At 42.1% G+C, this 19,571-nt stretch overlaps 1 protein-coding gene across 2 annotated transcripts in view; it reads right to left on the reverse strand.

Annotated features, from left to right (window-relative positions):
• Window positions 1-4,795: 4,795 nt before the first annotated feature.
• The window catches only part of rimbp2a (RIMS binding protein 2a), a 61,342-nt gene continuing 46,566 nt past the window's right edge, over window positions 4,796-19,571 (reverse strand). Inside the window, exons 12-23 of one of the 2 annotated variants that reach the window (XM_034096215.2) lie at window positions 18,526-18,677; window positions 17,072-17,920; window positions 16,376-16,531; window positions 15,948-16,094; window positions 14,340-14,436; window positions 13,839-13,958; window positions 12,282-12,445; window positions 11,340-11,508; window positions 11,121-11,221; window positions 10,880-10,951; window positions 9,938-10,103; window positions 4,796-7,647 (exon numbers count right to left, since the gene is read on the reverse strand). In XM_034096215.2, the coding sequence (XP_033952106.1) occupies window positions 7,358-7,647; window positions 9,938-10,103; window positions 10,880-10,951; window positions 11,121-11,221; window positions 11,340-11,508; window positions 12,282-12,445; window positions 13,839-13,958; window positions 14,340-14,436; window positions 15,948-16,094; window positions 16,376-16,531; window positions 17,072-17,920; window positions 18,526-18,677 (2,483 nt within the window). In that variant the 3' untranslated portion in view covers window positions 4,796-7,357. The remainder of the gene's footprint in view (window positions 7,648-9,937; window positions 10,104-10,879; window positions 10,952-11,120; window positions 11,222-11,339; window positions 11,509-12,281; window positions 12,446-13,838; window positions 13,959-14,339; window positions 14,437-15,947; window positions 16,095-16,375; window positions 16,532-17,071; window positions 17,921-18,525; window positions 18,678-19,571) is intronic. The other variant, XM_034096216.2, reaches the window with a different exon arrangement.

Raw genomic sequence — 19,571 nt, forward strand, 5'->3', positions numbered from 1 at the left:
TCTGTCTGTAGTGCTGAGTGTTTCACAGGCGTAACAGTAGCTTTATGTTCAGAGACTGGCCTCTATCACACCCTGGAGATCACAGTAGAGAATACAGAAGCAGTTATTAATGATTTACACCCAGAGGGCTTTTCAACGGTATTCTTCATTCACCTTTTTCCTTCTAATATTATATTCCTGTCCACACCTGCAGCATCATGGGGATGGCATTGAGAAGAGTTGATTTAATCCTTGTGTGATTGATTGATTGATTGATTGATTGATTGATTGATTGATTGATTGATTGATTGATTGGTTGATTGATTGATTGGTTGGTTGATTGATTGATTGATTGATTGATGGAAGTTAGGACAATGGGATTATTAAAATGGAAAATTGCTGGAGTTCAATATCCATCACTGAACTGGATTAGTGTCAGTAAAGGTTAAAAGCTGTGATCGCCCAGGAGTCAGCTCGTGGATAACCTAGCTGTCAACTTCCAGATGGAGGTATGATGTAACCTGTCCTGGTTTCCACTTCTAAACAGCAACTCTAATATAATATGTTTTATTATTGGACTCTTGCAGTCATTTAAATAAACATGAATCTATTATTTTTAATGAAGTGGATAACAAATATACCTCCTGCTGTTTACTAAAAACATATGTCTCATGTTTAAACCATTCAAATATTTAGAAAGGAGATGGGCTTGGAACGTAATGATGACACTGTGCCATGGGAAATTCAAAACAAAGGCATATCGTAAGGATGATGATTCGTATCAATGTTTTCACTTTGGATCATTGAATCAGATGATGGGAATGGAAACAGCTATCCAGGGGTTATAAACCAAAGTATTAGACAGATTGAAACCTGATGATGGCGCTAGAGCAAAAGTAAAAGGTTTAAGAAAGTGATCACAATTCATCCTGAGGGGGACATGAACATCTGAACCAAATTCCATGGCAATCCATCCAATAGTTGTTGACATATTTCAGCCTGGGAGAGAGTGGCTGACATCCCTAGAGTCACCCTGCAGGTGCCTTAGAAGACTCAATGGTCTATTTGCTGTATTCTGACTAAGCTAAAGCTTGAAGGAGTTGCCACTGAGGTCATTTCTGTGCGAACTGCTACCTGTTTTGTAAAAAAATGAACATATCTACGTGGATTCAGGTCTTGATCCATGTTGCAACACACATAATGACCTCCAAAAATCTTTGAGCCACATGCCGCCTGCTTTATGTTGAGTATTGTAGTCACACATGGTGCAGTGGACCACCTCTCCATCATCTCTAATAGCAGCAGCAGCAGCAGGTTGCAAATCTGGAACAACAACTGAGATCTGGAGGGGTTCCCAGACTCAATAGTCGGTGGCCTCTGCCACTGTCAGCTTTAATAATCTCATCCAGCCAAAACTGTAGACACACCGCTCAAATGAAAGCTCAGAGGCTTCAAAATGCAATGCAAGTACTAACTGTAAACACTACAGAAATGTGTACAGTGAAATAATACCATTAGATCTACAAAGTTTTATTGGCATTTAGAGATTCCCTGAATGTCTCTCGAAGGCACACATTTGTTTCAGCCACTGCTGTCAGGAGAGGAAATGTTTATTTGCCAATGATGCATCATGCTGGCACCTTGGAACTGGTGCCATCTTGCAATAAAACAGGTATCGAGGCAGTGGGAAAAGTGGGTTATGTTGGCAAACATTTTCTGCTAGAGTAGCAAATTAGTTTCAGTGAACAGGTATTTAGGGGCATGTTAGAGGGTGGAGAAGTGAAGACTAGTCCGACCAAGTTCGTAAAACACTTTTAAACTGTAAATTTGATGTCAGCACGAACATGTACCCCGATGTCGCTGTTCAGAACCGCATGCTTAAACTACATAAACCCAATATATCAAACTGCTCATATTATGTCTCCCTGGTGGGAGGGCACACTGCAATAAGACACCATGCTATTTCAGGACAGGCTTTGAAGTCACACTAATGCTCAGTGTACCTCTTTATAATGAGTCTATGTGATTTTAGGTCAAGACAGATAAAGTGATACATATAAAAAACAGAAACATCATTAACCAGTGGTGTTAAGAAATTAAATGTGGCCCGAAGGCCTGATGTAGCCCAGAAATAGTTCTACTCTACTTTATTTGAACTGTGGACCGAGAGTGAAGATATCTCAAATTGTCCATAAACGTATGCAGGGTTCCAAGACTGAGGTGGAATTAGCACGAGTGTTTGCTTATCCGTTATTGCCAAACGAATAGTGTGCAGTGACACCAAGAGGCTTCAGTTATAGTGCCTCCTCCCATCTGCTCCATCCTTCACAGCATGATCCACATGACGCTGTGAACTGAGAGTATGCAGCTGACAGCTGGCAAAACCTGCTTTAAGGATGTGCTTTACAGCCCTACAGACTTTTTATTGTGTGGATTTTGTGTCTGTGTTCCTGTGTTGACATCAGCAAATGTTGAAATTAGGCAATTATAGACATCGATGAGAACTAGGTTTGCCACTTTCTGTATCACATCCCCTGTGTGTAGCTGCAGTGTTCAGATCAGAGACTCAGACAGAGAAGCACTGCTGCCCTCCAGAGGACTGAGGGGTACCAGCGCCCAACAGCCAGATGCGAATACAAATACTAAAATATATGATATTGTATTTTGGCTGGCTTTATCAGGGTTATTTGTTTTTGTGCACCCACAATCTGTTTGCCTTGATTTAAGTGTTTACTGCCTTTGATTACATTTTGTGGACATGATGTTTGGTGAAATGGAGAGAAAAAATTGACACACTGTCGTGAGAGAATTGATGATTGATATGTCAGATGTATCATGACTGATCTAAAATGACATGAAGGAAATCCAAGCATCTTTGTTGGATGTCGGGCTTTATGAAAACTCTAGTTGTCAAAATATTTCACAGTTTTTCAGGCACTTTTCAGTCAGAAAGAGTTTGAAGTCAGATGTCATTTTACAACCCTTATTTCTTGCTGTTGTCCATTGCATTCTTAAAAACAAATCCATTTGTTACTGACGGTCAGTGTTGTTGTTAATGAACTGAACATTGGCACCAGCATTTCAGCTTTTTCTCATGCATGTAATGACATGATTTGATTTGATTGATTTAGTGAATGACAGGCTAACACTAGACAGGTAGTAGAAACAATATTACATTCAGAAAAACATGTTGTCGAGTAGATGGTGTACATGTAATTGGCCCCTACAGATGAGTATCAAATCACATTATTTGCCATGTCCTATCATCAAAAGAATATCATCCATTATTGTCATCTGTTAATGAGGATGAGGAACGATTTTTTTAAAGCTGATTTAGGTATGTTTCCATACTTCATTTGTTGCAGCTGACCACAGTATGGGGTCATGACAAATAGTGGCTGCTCCATCAAGCCACCTATAAACCAATACTAAGTGAAGCTGCTGAAAATATGATCTATGTTTGGGCTGTTCTGAGTGTACTAGGTGCTGTAATTACTGGAACATCCACATATAAAGCTCTGGAATACGTTGTCTCCGCATCCATTAGCACACTATTCACAAGCCTGTTACCTAAAAGAGCTGTAGAAAAGATATACTGTTGTGCACACGGCTAGGAAAAGATGAAACCTTGGCGATGGTGTCTGACATTGATTCTAATATAAAAACACAGGTTACTAAAATATACTCATCAAGGGATGTACAGTATGTACATATGATGATGTAACATCAGCTCCATTTATTATATCAGTTGCTACAGTACATGTCTACCATCCTAAATATATTCGAATGCATCAGATTTCATTAGTTTGTGTGACACTGTAATGATTAAACATTACACCAAAATCCAGGATATCATTCAGTCATGTATATTTTCTCTGCAACTTTTAATATTCATTATGAATTACTCATGAAGCTTTTAACAGTATTGATAATGTCATAGTGTATGGTCTCACTAATACTGTATATATCACCAAAGAAATTCCCCAGTCGATACAGACATAAATACAATTATTTATTTTACATTACAACTTTTCTGAAATGTTATGTTTAAGTCTTCATTTTATCATTTTAGTATGTGATAATTTGTGTAATTTCAAGAAAAAACGTTTAAATGGTGAACAAATTAAACTATTGTCATTAAGGCATATTAGAGTCAAAGGTTTTTATAGTTTCACTTTCTTAATCAGTAATACTGTAAACAGCCATAGAAAATAAAATGTTCATATATTATTTAGGAATAAAATGTTATTGAAAACCAGGCTATGAATATTATGTGAATATTAAAAAATACTTTGTAAAAACCTCCAGAATATGGAATTAAAAAAAGAAAAGAAAAAGAGGAAATATTTCTGTATTTAAGTGTGACTGAAGGGAAGATTTTCTGGTGTTTAATTGTGAATAGGGTAGAAAATGTAACTATTAGATAGTAAGTTGATGACTTACATGAAGGTGATTCATTTTTGTATTGCAAGTTTTCTGAAATGATTTTGTTTAAATGTGAGTGAGGCATTATCTCATGAGACTTTGGTCCACTAAGGAGATATCTAAAGATCAAAATAGACAAAGTTAGAAAAATAAAGTGTTTGCTTCTCATTTTCAGAATTATCCAGTGCATAAAAATACTCTTTTTGACCGTTGTGTTACTCCAGTGTGTCCCCAGAAAACATGGATATTAGTGTTTGTTTTCAAAGGGTCAGAAACGCACAATATTTCCTACCGTCTCAAACATCGTCTGACCTGTCCCCTCCATTGAAAAGAAGACACACAAATGAATGTGGACAACGCATTTCTAAAAAATATCAAATTTAATTTGGTTATAAAAGTTGTATTTTTCACATGCACACCCACACATAATGAATCACCATAAATACTGTCCAATGATTTCTCTTTGACTTTTTTTTTTTCTTATTTGAACCTTTGATTCACAAAGCAAGCACATACGGTGGACCGATACATCTGATTCAAAGGACACTATGGAGAATGCAGTCTGTTACAGGGAGAGGAACTCTCAGTGCACTAACAAAAAGGCTGTCGTAAAATCAAGTAGAAACATTAAGAAATTATCTACAAATGGATTAAAAGTACAAAAGAGCTACAGCGTTCAGAGACACTACACCCATTCACGAGAGAATTATGTTGGTATTGGAACACCGTGTTGCAGGAATGTGTGACTTTGTGAAAGAGAAACTATACACAACAAGCTTTGGAACAAAAATCATGTAAACCTAAATCCAGCCAAACTTCCCTTACATTCCATTTTGGCAAAACCCTCACTTGTCATTGCATTTAATAATTTTAATAAATAATGAGGACACAGTACCCTCGAGAGCAACTTGACATGAGGAAGATAAATCTGATAGATTATAAAAAACTAAGCAGAGATAGACGTTTTTAATTTATTAAAGCTATAAAACATACTATCTCTCCAGTTAGAGCACTTTTTGACACCCTCACAAATAACGTTGGGATTGTGTTAGTAATCCAAGTTATTCCAACATATTATTTCTATAATCTTGTATAATTTACACACACAATAACCCTCAAAAGCAAGCACAACTGAGGGAATTGGGTTGTGTTCAAGGTCACCAGATAAATGTTTGAATTATTTGCTGTGACTTATGCAATCAGTGTCCATCATGTTAGCATTGTAGCTTAAATGATATCAAAGTTCGTTAATGTTTTTCGGTGCATTTTAGAGCTCCGAATCAACATTTTATTTGATCTCCAAACTACAGGCGTTGCAATTTTCTGAAAACCAGCAAACAGCTGTTATAACTAAGGTTGTTAGAAATTCAGGCAACAGAATGTTGAAGTCAAAAAACCATGCTGAATCTAAGAGAAACTCTGTAAACTTAAACTGAAAATTGAGAGGAAAAATGACTTTGAATCAAGTAAAACATAATTCAATAATAAAAGCTGTCATTCCGTTTCAGTCATCAACCTTAATTCGAACGTCAGTATTGTTCTCACTTCATGCAGCGTCATCTATCTTGCAATAAAGATAAATGTTGGGGCTTTTTAAACTGACAATATATGAGAAACAGAATTAGTAGAGAGTCAGTGTGACAGAATATTGAGTAGTTTTGTCTGACCTGATGACATTTCTGAGTGAAAATCTTGTGGCATTATGCAAATAGGTTGGCTTGTTTCTAAATAAATAAACCTCAGAGTCTCCAGAGTTTGAGTACATGTGCTTATTTCATAAATAGGTACATCATCCAAGATCATAGGAATAAAATGTGTTTTTTACCCAAATCCCTATAAAGTATACTATATATAGTCCTTCTGTGAGTAAGAGTCATGTCGAGAATAAATGTGGCTGGATACAAAATGTTAAATCATTTCAGATTTCTCTTCACAGACCTCCAGCAGGACCTGTTTGTATTCGACGAGGCTTTAACTTGGCCGGCTATATCAACATGAGACATCAAAACGGAACAGTGCACAGGCAATGGAGGTAGCAGCACATCACTAAATCACAGGACCCATAAATGCATGGCCTCTCCTTCAGAAAAGAAATGAAAAGTGAACAAGAAACATGAGCGGTGCAAAACATGAACGCATCACATACTCAGGCACACCAAACATCTTTAACCAATCGAAACCAACCTTTGCGCAATAGGAAGACAGACACAAAATGTAGTCTTTAGAACTAGGCGTTTCATGACAGTTTGACAGCGAGGACAACAAACACTTCTGCTCTTGTTTAACTCTCGGGAAAAAGACAAGTCATGAAACAAAGAAACCCTGGTGCGAATCAAACGAGGAATGTCACGCTCATATTGTTTTCATAAAGGCCACTGAGACAGCTGTAATGCCCTGTTGCCAATCTGATATACTTTTTAGAAAAACTCCCCTCTGTTGAAATCACAGGTAAGTAGAAATGTCTCCTTTCCTCCCCTGTGATGCTACCGCCTCTATGATATTGCACTGAATAAAGCCTTTGTGTTAGCAGCCGGCATTACTTCACAGAATGCCTCGATAACAGTGTAGTCTTTTTTAGATTTTCTTAGAGGAGTATGGTCTCTGTTTCCTTGAAGTGGCAACATCAATACTCCACATAAATGTTGTTGTTTGCTTTGAAAAGAAAGGAACTGAGATGCTTTGTTTTCACAGCTACCCTGCTTGAAAGGAATTGTTTTTACAATAAAGAAAAAAACATGTCATGAAAATCCTAGTTTTTTTTTTTTTTTTAAGTCATCCGTTGATTTTAAATACATCACAGTAATATGTTTTTGTGTCTGCAGGCGACCTCTCTTGATTTTGGCACTGCACTGTACATAATTTACGTGATTTGTATCCGTACATGAATAATTGTATCACTTGTTATATTAAAATAGGCTCTCACAGTCCATCCTCTCTGTCATGTGCTGTTGGATCAGAGTTGATTGTATGGATGCAATAAACAGAGCCCGATATGTACGCTCTCTCTTCTTATTTCACAGGGGAGAGTCTCTTCAGGAGCTTCTTCCCCTTGGAAAGTAGTCCTTTCTTCTTCTTGTTTGCCATATCTTCGTCCCGGGGGTCCCGGGGTTCCAGAGGGAGGCGGGGGCCACTCGCAGGGCTGATGGGTCTCATGGTCCCTGGGAGGAGGGGCCGAGCGATGGGGGACGGCGCTCGGACAGGCGCGGCGACGTTGTCGACCGTGTCGGTGGTTTCTGTGGCAACCTGAGGAGAGAGGTGATGGGTGGAGGCATGGGGCGGCGTTTACAAGAGAAGCAACACGTTCACACTGCAGATCTCTCCATCTATCTATGTAACTATATATCTATCCATACGTCTATCTATTTATCAGTCTATGTTTTTCATCAAACTATTTTGAGTAGACTAGCCAATGAGCGTAGCGGTTTTGCCACATTTGTTGGTTGTCAGAATTTATCAAATGTCATTTATTTTAAATTTGATAGGTTATTTCTCTTAATGGCAGATGTGTCACATGACTGTCCACCACTAACACTTTCTATTACTAAAAGTAGACGTCACAAGAAGAAGAGGATTATACAGCCTTCTACTTGTGGTAAGAATATGTACAGGCAATATAGTTATGTAGAATTAGATTTTCTTTTTTTAGCTTAAGCTAAGTTTCTAGTTAAAATTGTAGGTATTTGTGTTTATATTATCTACCTCAGTGTCTATAGTTTTAGTGATTTTTATGTTTTATTTGGCTGGCGTCACTTCTGTGATTTACCCTTTGGGATGAGAGTTGTAAATCTATCAATCATAGTTTCACAATAAATCAATTGTTGATATTCAATTCAAACGCACACACAAACATAAGTAGAAGTAGAGGAAACACTGAGGAAGAGGAAGAGGCATCAAACGTTGAGCACAACATCAGCACAGAGCCGGGGGGGGGGGGCACCGTCAGAAGGCCAAGAGGGAACATACAGTACAATCAGAACAACACCCAGGGACACAACTGTAGATACCAGGCTGTTCCTCTAATGCAGCAGCTGCACACTTAGCCCCTGTTAGCATCAGCGCTAACAAGATTGTATTTTGATATCTTAGAAATTCAGATTTAGTCTAGATGTCTCAAAATGTGGTCCAAATTGTCGGTGATAAAAAACACTTTTGCTGACAAAGTGATGCTTTTCTGTATTGTGAGGCTATGAGGAAACGTGTACATGTAAAACCATTTTTACAACATTTCATGTACACTCAAACCAGCATGAATTACACATTTTACTGATTTGACATGCCACTGGAAAAAAAGATGCAATGCAGAAACACTTGACGAGTGCTTCCATAATGTAAAGTAGCATTTCTAAAGCCTTAGTGCGATACACCAGCTGTGTGCATTAGAGCCTGAGTTTGGTATCTCAAGTTGACGACTTACTGTACAAGGCAGACAGAGCCATTTATGGTGTGAAATGAACAATCTTCTTCTGTTTGTTTGTTTAGTTTTGCCAAGCGGGTGAGGAAAAACAAAAAAGAAATCAGATATGGCAGCATAGTCACCGTCGCTAAAACCCACACCACTATGAAAACTGAAAACAACAACAACACCACCACCACACAGGAACACAGAGCGCAAAAAAGATTGCTTTTAATATCCAATTTCTTCTTTTATTGTTCCATTGTAACAATACAGTATGGATGTATCAGTGCTGCGATTAGTTTTGTCTCTCGAGATCAGAGCAAACATGGCATATCCACTGTCAACACGGCTGAAAAATAGATTTGATGTGTGTGCAATATACATAAAGAAACAAAGCCTCTTTTAAGGAAATACAGCAATCGAGCCAAGAAAGGTATTATAAAATGTATCAAGTTTGAAAAAGGCATGCTTTTCTGTCTTTTGTCATCTTTAAAGTATTCCCTCAAATCGTTTATTTCAGTGTCATTGGGTAGCCATTGTTATGTGTTTAATAAAGCACTTATTATTGTACACAATAACCACAATTTGATTTTGTGTTTCAGTGCAAAGAGGTACCAAATTATTTTGTTGTAAGGAATGAGTCGAGCCTTTTTTCAAGTCCTCCTTAACCGGTGCTACATGCATAAATCACCCAGCGCAGAGCTCCCACAGTCTATCCTCCCTCTGTCCATGTCAGGCTTTGCTTCTTCCTTTCTCTGAGACTCAGAAAGGTGTAAGCACTGGGTTTTTGTCCCCTTCGTCCAAAGGGTGAGGAGAAGGAGGAGGAGGAGGAGGAGGAGGAGGAGGAGGAGGAGGAGGAGGAGGAGGAGGAGGAGGAGGAGGAGGAGGAGGAGGAGGAGGAGGAGGAGGAGGAGGAGGAGGAGGAGAGGAGGAGGAGGAGGGGGGGGAGGAGGGGGGGGAGGAGGGGGGGGAGGAGGGGGTTAGTTTGTATAGTCACCACTGTCACCACATGGACGAACACACACAATGAACAGCACACAGACGGCAAGTGGAGGAAGCGAGAGACGGAAATCAAGAGAGAGGACGGAGGATGGATGAACACAGGGCCTAGCGCTGAGAGCGGCGATGATGGTGTACCCGTTTGCCCTCCGAGACGCTGGCCGCAGGGTTGGGGGGGGGGCCGGTTGGCAGGCTCTTCCTGGGGCTGGTGGGACGGGGTGTCGGTCAGATACACCTCCACGTCATCAGGCACTTCTTCCAGGAAGTTCGAGGGAACCAGACCGCGGTGGCCGTTGATCTCACCCTGGGGACGGAAATGAGGAGACACAGGCATTTCATACTAAAGTCATTAAAAGTTTGCTGGACATTATTAACCCTACCTGTAATCAATCAATGTGTGCACATTGGGAGTAACCACATTACTTTTAAAACTGATAAAAGGCTGTTGAAGATTTCACACTGAGAATGAAAGTAACATAAAACTAAGAGGATTTAAAACCAGAACATCCAGGATCCAGAACAACCCATATCCTGAGGTAACATTATAATCCTGCAGCCAATAGTCAGGTTAAATAATTGTGCAATGGTGCGGATGATTTAAAAAGGTATTTGACGCATCTATTTGGTCATTTTGAGTTTCTGTTCATTTCCCTACAGGTGCTCGTGTTTATCTGTAGTGTTCCTATTTGCTTCATTTAATTTCACCCATCGGTTTTATGCTTTCATGAGTTCTTACGAGCATGGATATTACTCGATACCCTTTGTCTTAAAAAAATAAGATTTATATTCTACGTTTCTCTCTCTTTGTTTAAGTAAGCTCACCAAGACAATTCCAATCAATCATTGATATATCAATATAGCAAAGTATTAGAGAATTAAACCTCCTTCATGTCTGTATACATATAAAGCTACAGTATAGGAAGCAGCCAGTTAGCTTAGCTTCACATAGTGACTGGAAACAGGGGAAACAGCTGGAGCAGCCCTTAATAAGGATGATGACAATTCGGTTTTTTTAGAGATTAAAATAAAATAAATATAAAGTGTTGATAAGACAAGAAAACATGACCAAGTCGCACTCACATAATAAAATCCGTCCTCATCAATATCTCCAAACACAGCCATGATGTCACCAGCACAGAAGGTCAGCTCGGCCTATCAGGAGACAGAGAAACAGAAAGTAAGGTGAGTCAAGTCAAATCATTCTTAATCTTTTTTGTTATTTTGTACAGCACTTCCTTGGATCTGTAAGCGTGCGTGCGTGCGTGCGTGCGTGCGTGCGTGCGTGCGTGCGTGCGTGCGTGCGTGCGGCAGAGAGTGATACCTCCGTATCAACATTAGGGGAGCTCTCTCGGGGGTCGTAGTCATACAGAGCCACCATCCTCCGGGGGGCCTGATCTCGACGGAGGCCTCTTCTGTGTTGCTCTGGAAGCAAAAACGAACAGCATGATAGTTCATATCATGTTGTCATACACAGTTTAACCCTTCAGTTCCATAACAGGAGCAGATGTGTACGTGTTGAGGGAGTACCCCCGCGTAGTACCTAATCTGTCCACGGGGGTGCTGAGGGGCAGGAAGCCCTGTTTGATGAGCTGGTCCATGGTCTCCTCGTCCTCAGCTCTGATCTCTGACACCATGTTGCAGGGGATCAGCCCCATCCGGCCCCTCACCTCCGCCCTGTAGAACCCATCTGTGTCTTTATCACCGTACACCTGTCCGACAAGAGAGAGGTTAAGAGATCCCTAAACACACATAGAACTTATTTTATGGTAGTGGATGACAGCCCTGAGTTTATAAAAATGTATAATTAGGTGATTTAAAATGTAACTGTTTGAGCCTAACTCTGTCCAATGCCTGATTTTGAAAATCCCTCCCGTCATGAAAGGACATAAACATTATCTAGGGGTATACATTTGCTGACAAAGATAAGTCCCAACCGGTCTAATTTAGGTGAGCATTACCCGATATAAAAAATGTGAGGGCGTGTTGAATACAAAATCAGCATAGGCAATGATGGATGTCATTACAGTATAGTAATATACTTTAGTTTTCAGATAGGGGTACAGTACCTTGTACAAAAGACGTTTAGGGTTCTATGCACTTTGCTGCACCACTGACCTACATTCGCCAGTTGCTAACAAATGTTTTCCGTTTGTTGTATTGTTAAAGACAAAAGTTGAAGAATGAAAGAAGATGCAAATGTGTGCATAAGGTTTGATTGTCCATACTGTTGCAACTTAAAAAGCAAACAATTGTGAGGGATGGAGTCAGATTCAGAGACCCGTATAAAACTGTTTGTATAGAATATCATTTGTTAAGTTACTACACACTAGAATAACCACTAGTACCCAAGATTTAAATATTGAAGGGTTTGTTGCACGCCAAACTGCAGCAAACAAGTTCTTCATAGTTTGGATTCACTTTTAAGAGAAAATAAAAGGAGAGGAGACAGATGCAGTTAATCAAAGCGTCTGTAATCTCCCACCCTAATGATCTGCCCCTCTTTGAAGGGCAGCTCCTCGTCGGCTGCGTCTGGGTTGGGGGACATGGACAGAGGGTCGTAGTCAAAGAGGGCCACGAAGATCCGGAAGGACTCCTCCGGCTCCGACTCATCGTAGTACGTGGGGGAGCGGCGATCCCTGTATCCATCTTTCACACAAAGACAAACACATTCCATCATCCTGCTTCACCAGAAAGAGCAAAGTATGAATGAGATCCAAGACACCAAACATGACTTTTCTAGCAAACATAGTTTTAATCTGTGTGTTCAAGTTGTGGCGTTTGGTTACAAATGGAGCAGATGTAAGGGCTCAGCTAAAAAACTAAAATCAGTTGGTGACAAAACCTATTTCTGAATGTAAGCATATACCACCTCTATGAGGATGTATGTTTACATATTAAAGTCTCAGCCATGCTACGGTGAAAGAAAATCAATGAGAGCTTTTTTTTGTTTAATACATCTTATTGATTTGCTGTATTGTTAACAGATTGTATTTCCCTGTCTAGCCATATAACTGTGCTTGTCAGCATGCAGGAAGAAACCTGTGGTCACTCAACCATTTAAAATCATTTACCATAGCACGCATGCAACCAGTCACAAACACTCACAATAAATGCATCTTTACATTTCTGACTTAATGTTGGCATATGCATTGAGAGACAAATGAGGAGCAAGACAAACCATGGTGCAATGCACAGAATGTGATTCATGGACATGACACAACACCAGCATCACACACTAATCTGACATGCACGCTAAAAGAAGCCTAATAACAAAATGCACCTAAAGATAAAACTCTATTTTCACTTCACTTGAAGGCAAAACACTAAGTGAAATTCTGAGATTGAAAGCAGAATCTTCCCACACATTTCCAACCCTTTGCAGCAGCAAGAGTTCGACAGCAGAGGAAGCCTGTCATCTAAATTTGCCACGGCAATATGGAAAATGCAACCGCTTGTTCAGTGTTATACTGTGGAGGCAAGGCTTTATTATGGTCCTTGGAAACAGCATGAAATGAAATGCATCGCTCCCAGTCAGGGATATGCCAACCTACAAAAGGTGTGGTTATTGTATTCATGGGGTACTAAGAAATGTAAGGGACGACTGCATTTCCAACAACTGATATTTCAAACTTAAACTTGTCTAAAGGAAACAAGAAAGCAGTGAATGTGTGGTCAAGTGTATTCACCCATGCATAAATGCTCTGTATAGAAGTGTCGGCAAAGGGGAGGGGTTTAGCAGGCATCTGTTCAGTGCAGTGAGTGAGGCATTCTCTGAGCAGCAGTCAATGAATCATTTATCAGCTTAAACTGTGGAGACATTCAGCCCAGACCCCAGGTTTGGCTTTCCAACGGGTCCACCATTTCAGTGCAGTGCAGTCATGCTGTTCAACTGTAAGCATAATAATAACTATTATTATTTGAGACAGAGAAACAGGCACTTGCAAGTGTCCACAGCTACTTCTCGCTGTATTGCCAGTTGCTTAGTGGCCTTTTTGTCGCCATGCTTTTGGTGGTAAAGAACAGGACTGCAAGCACATACCCTGGGGAGACCTGGTGCCGCCCGTGTGGCTGCGGGACGACCGCGTCTTGTGCCGAGCTACTCTGCCATAAACATCCTCGGTGACGGGGTTTCCCTCACTGTTATTCTCAGAGGTTACCTCTACAGGAAACACCAATTAAGAGGGTGATGGGGTTACAGTGCAACGCTCCATAGATTTGTGTTGCCACATGCTATTGCTTGGACATTAGGTTAAACAAATACACACAAAAAGCTTATAAACGAAGAAAAACTATATGAAAAACTGTGTCCGCTGAGTAGATGTCAGCATCTAAACTATTTCTGCAAGATCAAAAACTAATGTTGAGGGAGAGGAGGGCATGAGCATGGTTTATAAACAGAGGTGATCTGGAGACACAGAGAAGCTCAGGATGGTTTTAGCAGGACAACAAACACTTCTGTTCTGTGGCACAGAAAACATTACAATTATAAAATGTAAATGAAAGCTCCCCTCTGCTCTGTGTAGCTCCCACCCTTACTGACCAATGGAGGGGACCATCAGGGGCCGCCTCTGAGGCTGCGGCCCCCCGTGAGGAACTCTTCTCCCCTCTCGGTCATGGCGGCCTCCAGGAGTGTTGCTCTGAAATGCACATAAACACAGACAACATTCGCAAACATTAAACATTCTTGAGCTGCCCGCACACACACACACACACACACACTCGGACATACTCGCAGTGTGTGAGAAAAAACGCACGTCGGACATACTTCTACACAAACTGTATGTAAACAAAATCATGCAGCACTCACAGGCAGGCACACTGAAACACAGACGCAAAGACACACACACACACACAAGCCCACGGGAAATACCAACATCACAAAATTAAGAAATGACTGATAACATACTACTGAATAAAAAATAAAAAGATGTGGGTTGGCACTGTTTTCCGTATGTTACTGTGTAGCCTCCCTCCACAGCGCTACACTGCTCAAACCGGAGTCTCTGTCCAGGGGGCTGAACACATTCACGCCCACAGTATCTTCTTTTATTTCCATGGAGCTGAAACGTTCAAGCTCGTATTCTTTCTATCTCATAAGCTGCTCTCATTTGTAATGTGTGGCAGCCGGATGCAACACTGCAGCAGCTCAACGTTACCTCCCATCATTCTAGACCATAGGCTGCTTACTACCAAGTATAATCTCATTCCATAAAAAGGGACGACAGCTTAAATGAAGAATTTAGGAATATAGCACATTTGGCTAATATCCCAAACATCGGTTCAGACGGGATCGTCCCAGAAGATGGTGCTGCAGTACTGTTTCTCTTCACGGATACGTTTATCATGCTTTCTAAACGCATGATAAACACAGGCTGTATGTAAGATGATCATTAGAGCTCCTCAAAAGTGAAGCCAAAACATCTCGTGTGGGACATGGGTCAAAACAAAAAGTACAAATAAAAGAAAAAAGTTTCACTAGTTGTAATTGGTTCTTACCACGCTGATGTATGTTCGAGTGTTCGTGAGTGGGTGATGCTTTAAAAGAGTGAGGCGTCACGATTGACAGCTGTGATTGACAGCTGCTCTGAGTGAAGCAGTCACTGAGCCGAAGGCTCTGGGAGAAGGCGATGTAACTTTAGCTTTCCATAACCACCGCAGGTCTGCGTAAAAGAACATTCATATTTATGAGGATTAACTGGTTAGTTGTGTCTTTCTAGCCAATCAGCTGCTGTGTTGCTAAAGTAGCAGGTAGGTTGCTCGTGCTTCGGGACCTCGATACCACGACTCAAACCTCCCACTGCAAAGAGTCTGGGTACCGATGACGTTAAGAGCTAAATATGGAAGCTCCCATATCTGGGATATTTTGGCATCACTTCTGTACAGGGGGATGAAGGGGAGACGCGTCACCCAGCGATTTACACAGTTTAGGATTAAAACCCAGTCTGTCTCTCTCCATGGTGCTGAAACTCGGTTTCTTTTAGCTCTCTTCCTATAAATTTGAATTAAACTCAGCACACACACTAACAACACATTTTAAATGCATGTCAAGGCAGCAGTCTCAATTGAAGCATCTGTGCCTGTGCAGTTCACTAGATTAAATTTGGGTGCTTATGACTCTTGGGTTTAGAATAAGTGCAAAGAACTGCACCTTGGGTGTGTTGTGCGAGTTGCGTCGACGTCCCTCTTCCAGCTGCATCTCAGAGTACAGCTCCTCCTCATCCTCTTCCATGATGTCAGACAGGTCAGAGCCCCGGCTGCTCTCGCTGTGATACTCTTCATTGTGACTATAGTGAGGCTTTTGGCAGTCGCACACACAAACACAAACACACAGACGCAATTGTTTAAGTCCACATACATACAAACATACATACATGCACACACCAAACACACATGGAAGAACAAACACACACACACACAAAGGAACAAACAGAGACACAGGCAGAGGAGTGTAAGCATGCAACCACCCAGACATGCACACACACACACGTCCAAACACACGTGGAAGAGGTTGTCCATTGAAACACACACTGGGACAAAAGGAGGGAGAAGAGTCATCACTTATCATGTCCTTCTTACCGGCCTCCCAAGCTCCGAGCCCCTGAGGAACTCATCGACTGAGGGTCCTCTTCGGCGGCCGCGTGCAAACCCTTCTTCATCCTCCTCTTCCTCGTCAGAGTGATGCTGGTGAAACGTACGACCCTGCTCTCCGTATCTGACCTGCCTCCTGTCGCCCTGGAAACAAGCATGAGACGTGAGGTAAGTCAGATACCAGTGGTACTTCATTGTTGGATGTTGTTGCATTTCAAATGTATCTCCACATTTTCACTAGTTTGCAAAAATACAACAGTGAGCCAAAACAAATCACCGCCACCTGAGAAAGATGTTTCCATTTAACAGCAAACAGAACAATACCATCTGTTTCCTGAAACATTTTAGGCAAGAAACAGAATCATGGAACCATCTTTAATCACTGCTGCTTCAATACAGAGGCTATGAGCAGTGGAACCATACAAATGATATTAGACACACTAGAAGGATGGTGAGGAACATTACTTGTTGCAGGTTATCTTTCTCATGCACTACTCTCAGGATATAGTGTCAGTGTAAGCAAATATGACAAACGTATACTTTTAATGCAAAAACATATTGTCTTATATAAAACGTACAGTGATGATAACAAATTGAATTCAATGGTAATTGTCGTGTTGTGAGTTTTAGTTGTGTTGACTGTGTCATATCATCTGTGTGATGGATGTATTGTTTTCATCAAACCTTGCCACTCTCTGCTGCCACCCTCTGCGCTGCTTCCCGGGCGATGGCTTTGGCCACGGTGTCCGGGATGAGCGTGCCTCTGGGCTGAGGGAGAATCCTCTGGGGGGAGGGGGAGCGTAGATTAGCAGAGGGAGGGGCCTCCAGAGTGTGGCCTTGCATGGGCCCAGGAGGCTGGGAGGAGGGCGAGCGAGAGGGGTCCCAGCCAGGCTGGCCCGGTGGGAAGGCCCCCCCTTGGTGGGCCGCGTGCTCTTTGGCATCCAGGTCTCTGGCACATACTGGTCTCTGAGGTATAGGGTGGTGATGAGGGTGGGGTAGCAGAGGCAGTTGGTGCTGGGGCCTAGGACCTTGGTGGGGGAGGCGGGGCTGAAGGTGCAGGGGCTGAGGATGTGGGGGGCGAAGCTGGGGCTGCTGGGGTCCGCCTGGGTGGGGCTGCTGGGGTCCGCCTGGGTGGGGGTGCCTGGGATGGGGTTGAGGGTGAGGTTGGAGTTGTTGTCCTTGCGCCTGGGGTGGACCAGGAAGTTGGGGTGGTGCGTGAGGATGGTGAGGGGATGGGAGGTGGGGTTGAGGGTGGGGTTGGGGGTGAGGATGGGGTTGAGGGTGGGGTTGAGGCTGGGGTTGAGGCTGGGGTTGCGGGTGGGGCGGGGGGCCTGCGTGGGGGTGCATTGGAGGGGGAAGGGGGATCGCAGGTGCAGGCACAAGGAGATTGTTTGGAATGACGGCGATTTGGGAGTCCTGGGATTCCCCCTGCACGGACAGCGTCCTGACGATCACTTCCCTCGCCTCCAGGCACTGAATCCTCGTCAGCTCCACAGTGACGTAGTCTGCCATGGGGAACAGCACCTCAGCTATCTGCATTCAAATAGAGGAAATCAAATGTCAAGATGAACAGAAGCTCCATATTTTCTTTCAACAAAACTTGTTTTTCAACCCTTACATTCCAAAGAACAACAACGGTTAGTTTCCTCTGTGTTTTAGCAAACCCCCTCATCATTTATCATTCTATGTAAAGCACATAATAAGGTTCAAAGTGTGCCTTTAAAATGTAACCAGACTGTGATGATTAACTTTGGCAGTCACCAGAGGGAGTGGGAGAGCTTTCCAAGGCGTTGGCAGGGCCCAGATTGAAAGTCATGCACTGATCATGACTCACAGGTAGGGGGCACTGCTGTGTGCATTGAGGGCTCTGATGACATAATGCTAAACTCAACAACAGAGGGTAATACCACCTCATCTACAATGTATGTTCTCATGTTTCAACATTATCTAATATGGCTAAACACCTTACAGAGTGTATTACATACTATATCTGTGTACCTCATATAGGCTTTTGAAATATGGAGCCCATATGCCTGGGAAGTCTGAACAATCCCTCCCCAAATGCCTGCGACTGTACACAGTATTGCCCTTTTCACAATCACTCACAAAGTAGGCAATACAAACCCTTTCAAACTCACCCTCTGTCCTTTAGTGCAGACTGCGTAACCCACCACATTGGCCCCATTAGATGTGCCAGTGGGGGAGAGGATGGGGGGCTTCCAGCGTACCTGTAGGACCCCTGGAGCCTGCCCACAAAGCACCTGCACATCAAGGGGAGGCTGGGGGGGGCCTGGGAGGTGAGAGGACAGTTACGATTGAGATCATAGTTTACCGTTTTCACAGCACATATATAAACGAGGTGAAGCATTCACCAAATGCACAAGGTGGGACACACAATCATGCCACAAACATGGGAGAGGGCCGGGGGGGTGAGGTGGGGTGAGGATTCACAAAACAACAAACAGGGTTCATTTATAATTTGTCCTGCATTCTTAAATCTGTGAAAGAAGTTACATAACGCATTATCTTTACTTGTGATAATGTGACATTGCTAGTGAGGGATATTAAACAGTTGTTTTGTGCTGTGATTATTACATTTCATTGAAAGTATTTGATCATTTGGTATGATAGCGATACACTAACATTGTCTAACCGAAGATACAGCTTTATTAAACTGAGGAGTGGAGGGAAATCTTCATATTGTGCAACATCAAATATGAACACCTCTTGTACAGTATAGTACCGGAAACTACTCTTCATGCGGTAAAAGAGATGAAGGTAAAATGAAACAATGTGTGCTTGTGGTTCTCCTGAGAGAATCACTGTCTTCTCCGCATGCAGGACACGATCCAGGGAGACTTACTACAGCTCATTCTTTGTCTTCCACTCTCCTGGATCACTGGAGAAAACATGCACAACTGCATTCAAGCAGTGGCAAATGCACACTCATACAAAATGGTCATTTCAGTGAGCAGCGGGGGGGAACTGCTTCATATAGCGCTGGTTACTACAGGCTAGGCTATAGGCTGAGGAAATGACTCATCAGAATAATAGCTGGTCATATCGTGGGATGTCTGGCTGCTCTCTAATTACTGATATGCTCAGTGCAGTAAGCAAACTTAGGCAAAATTGCATTTGAATTTGGTTTCAAAACAGAACGTGTTTTGAAATGTTGAATAAATGC

The sequence above is a fragment of the Pseudochaenichthys georgianus genome, chromosome 12 (genome assembly GCF_902827115.2).
Source record: "Pseudochaenichthys georgianus chromosome 12, fPseGeo1.2, whole genome shotgun sequence".
Taxonomy (NCBI): Eukaryota; Metazoa; Chordata; class Actinopteri; order Perciformes; family Channichthyidae; genus Pseudochaenichthys; species Pseudochaenichthys georgianus.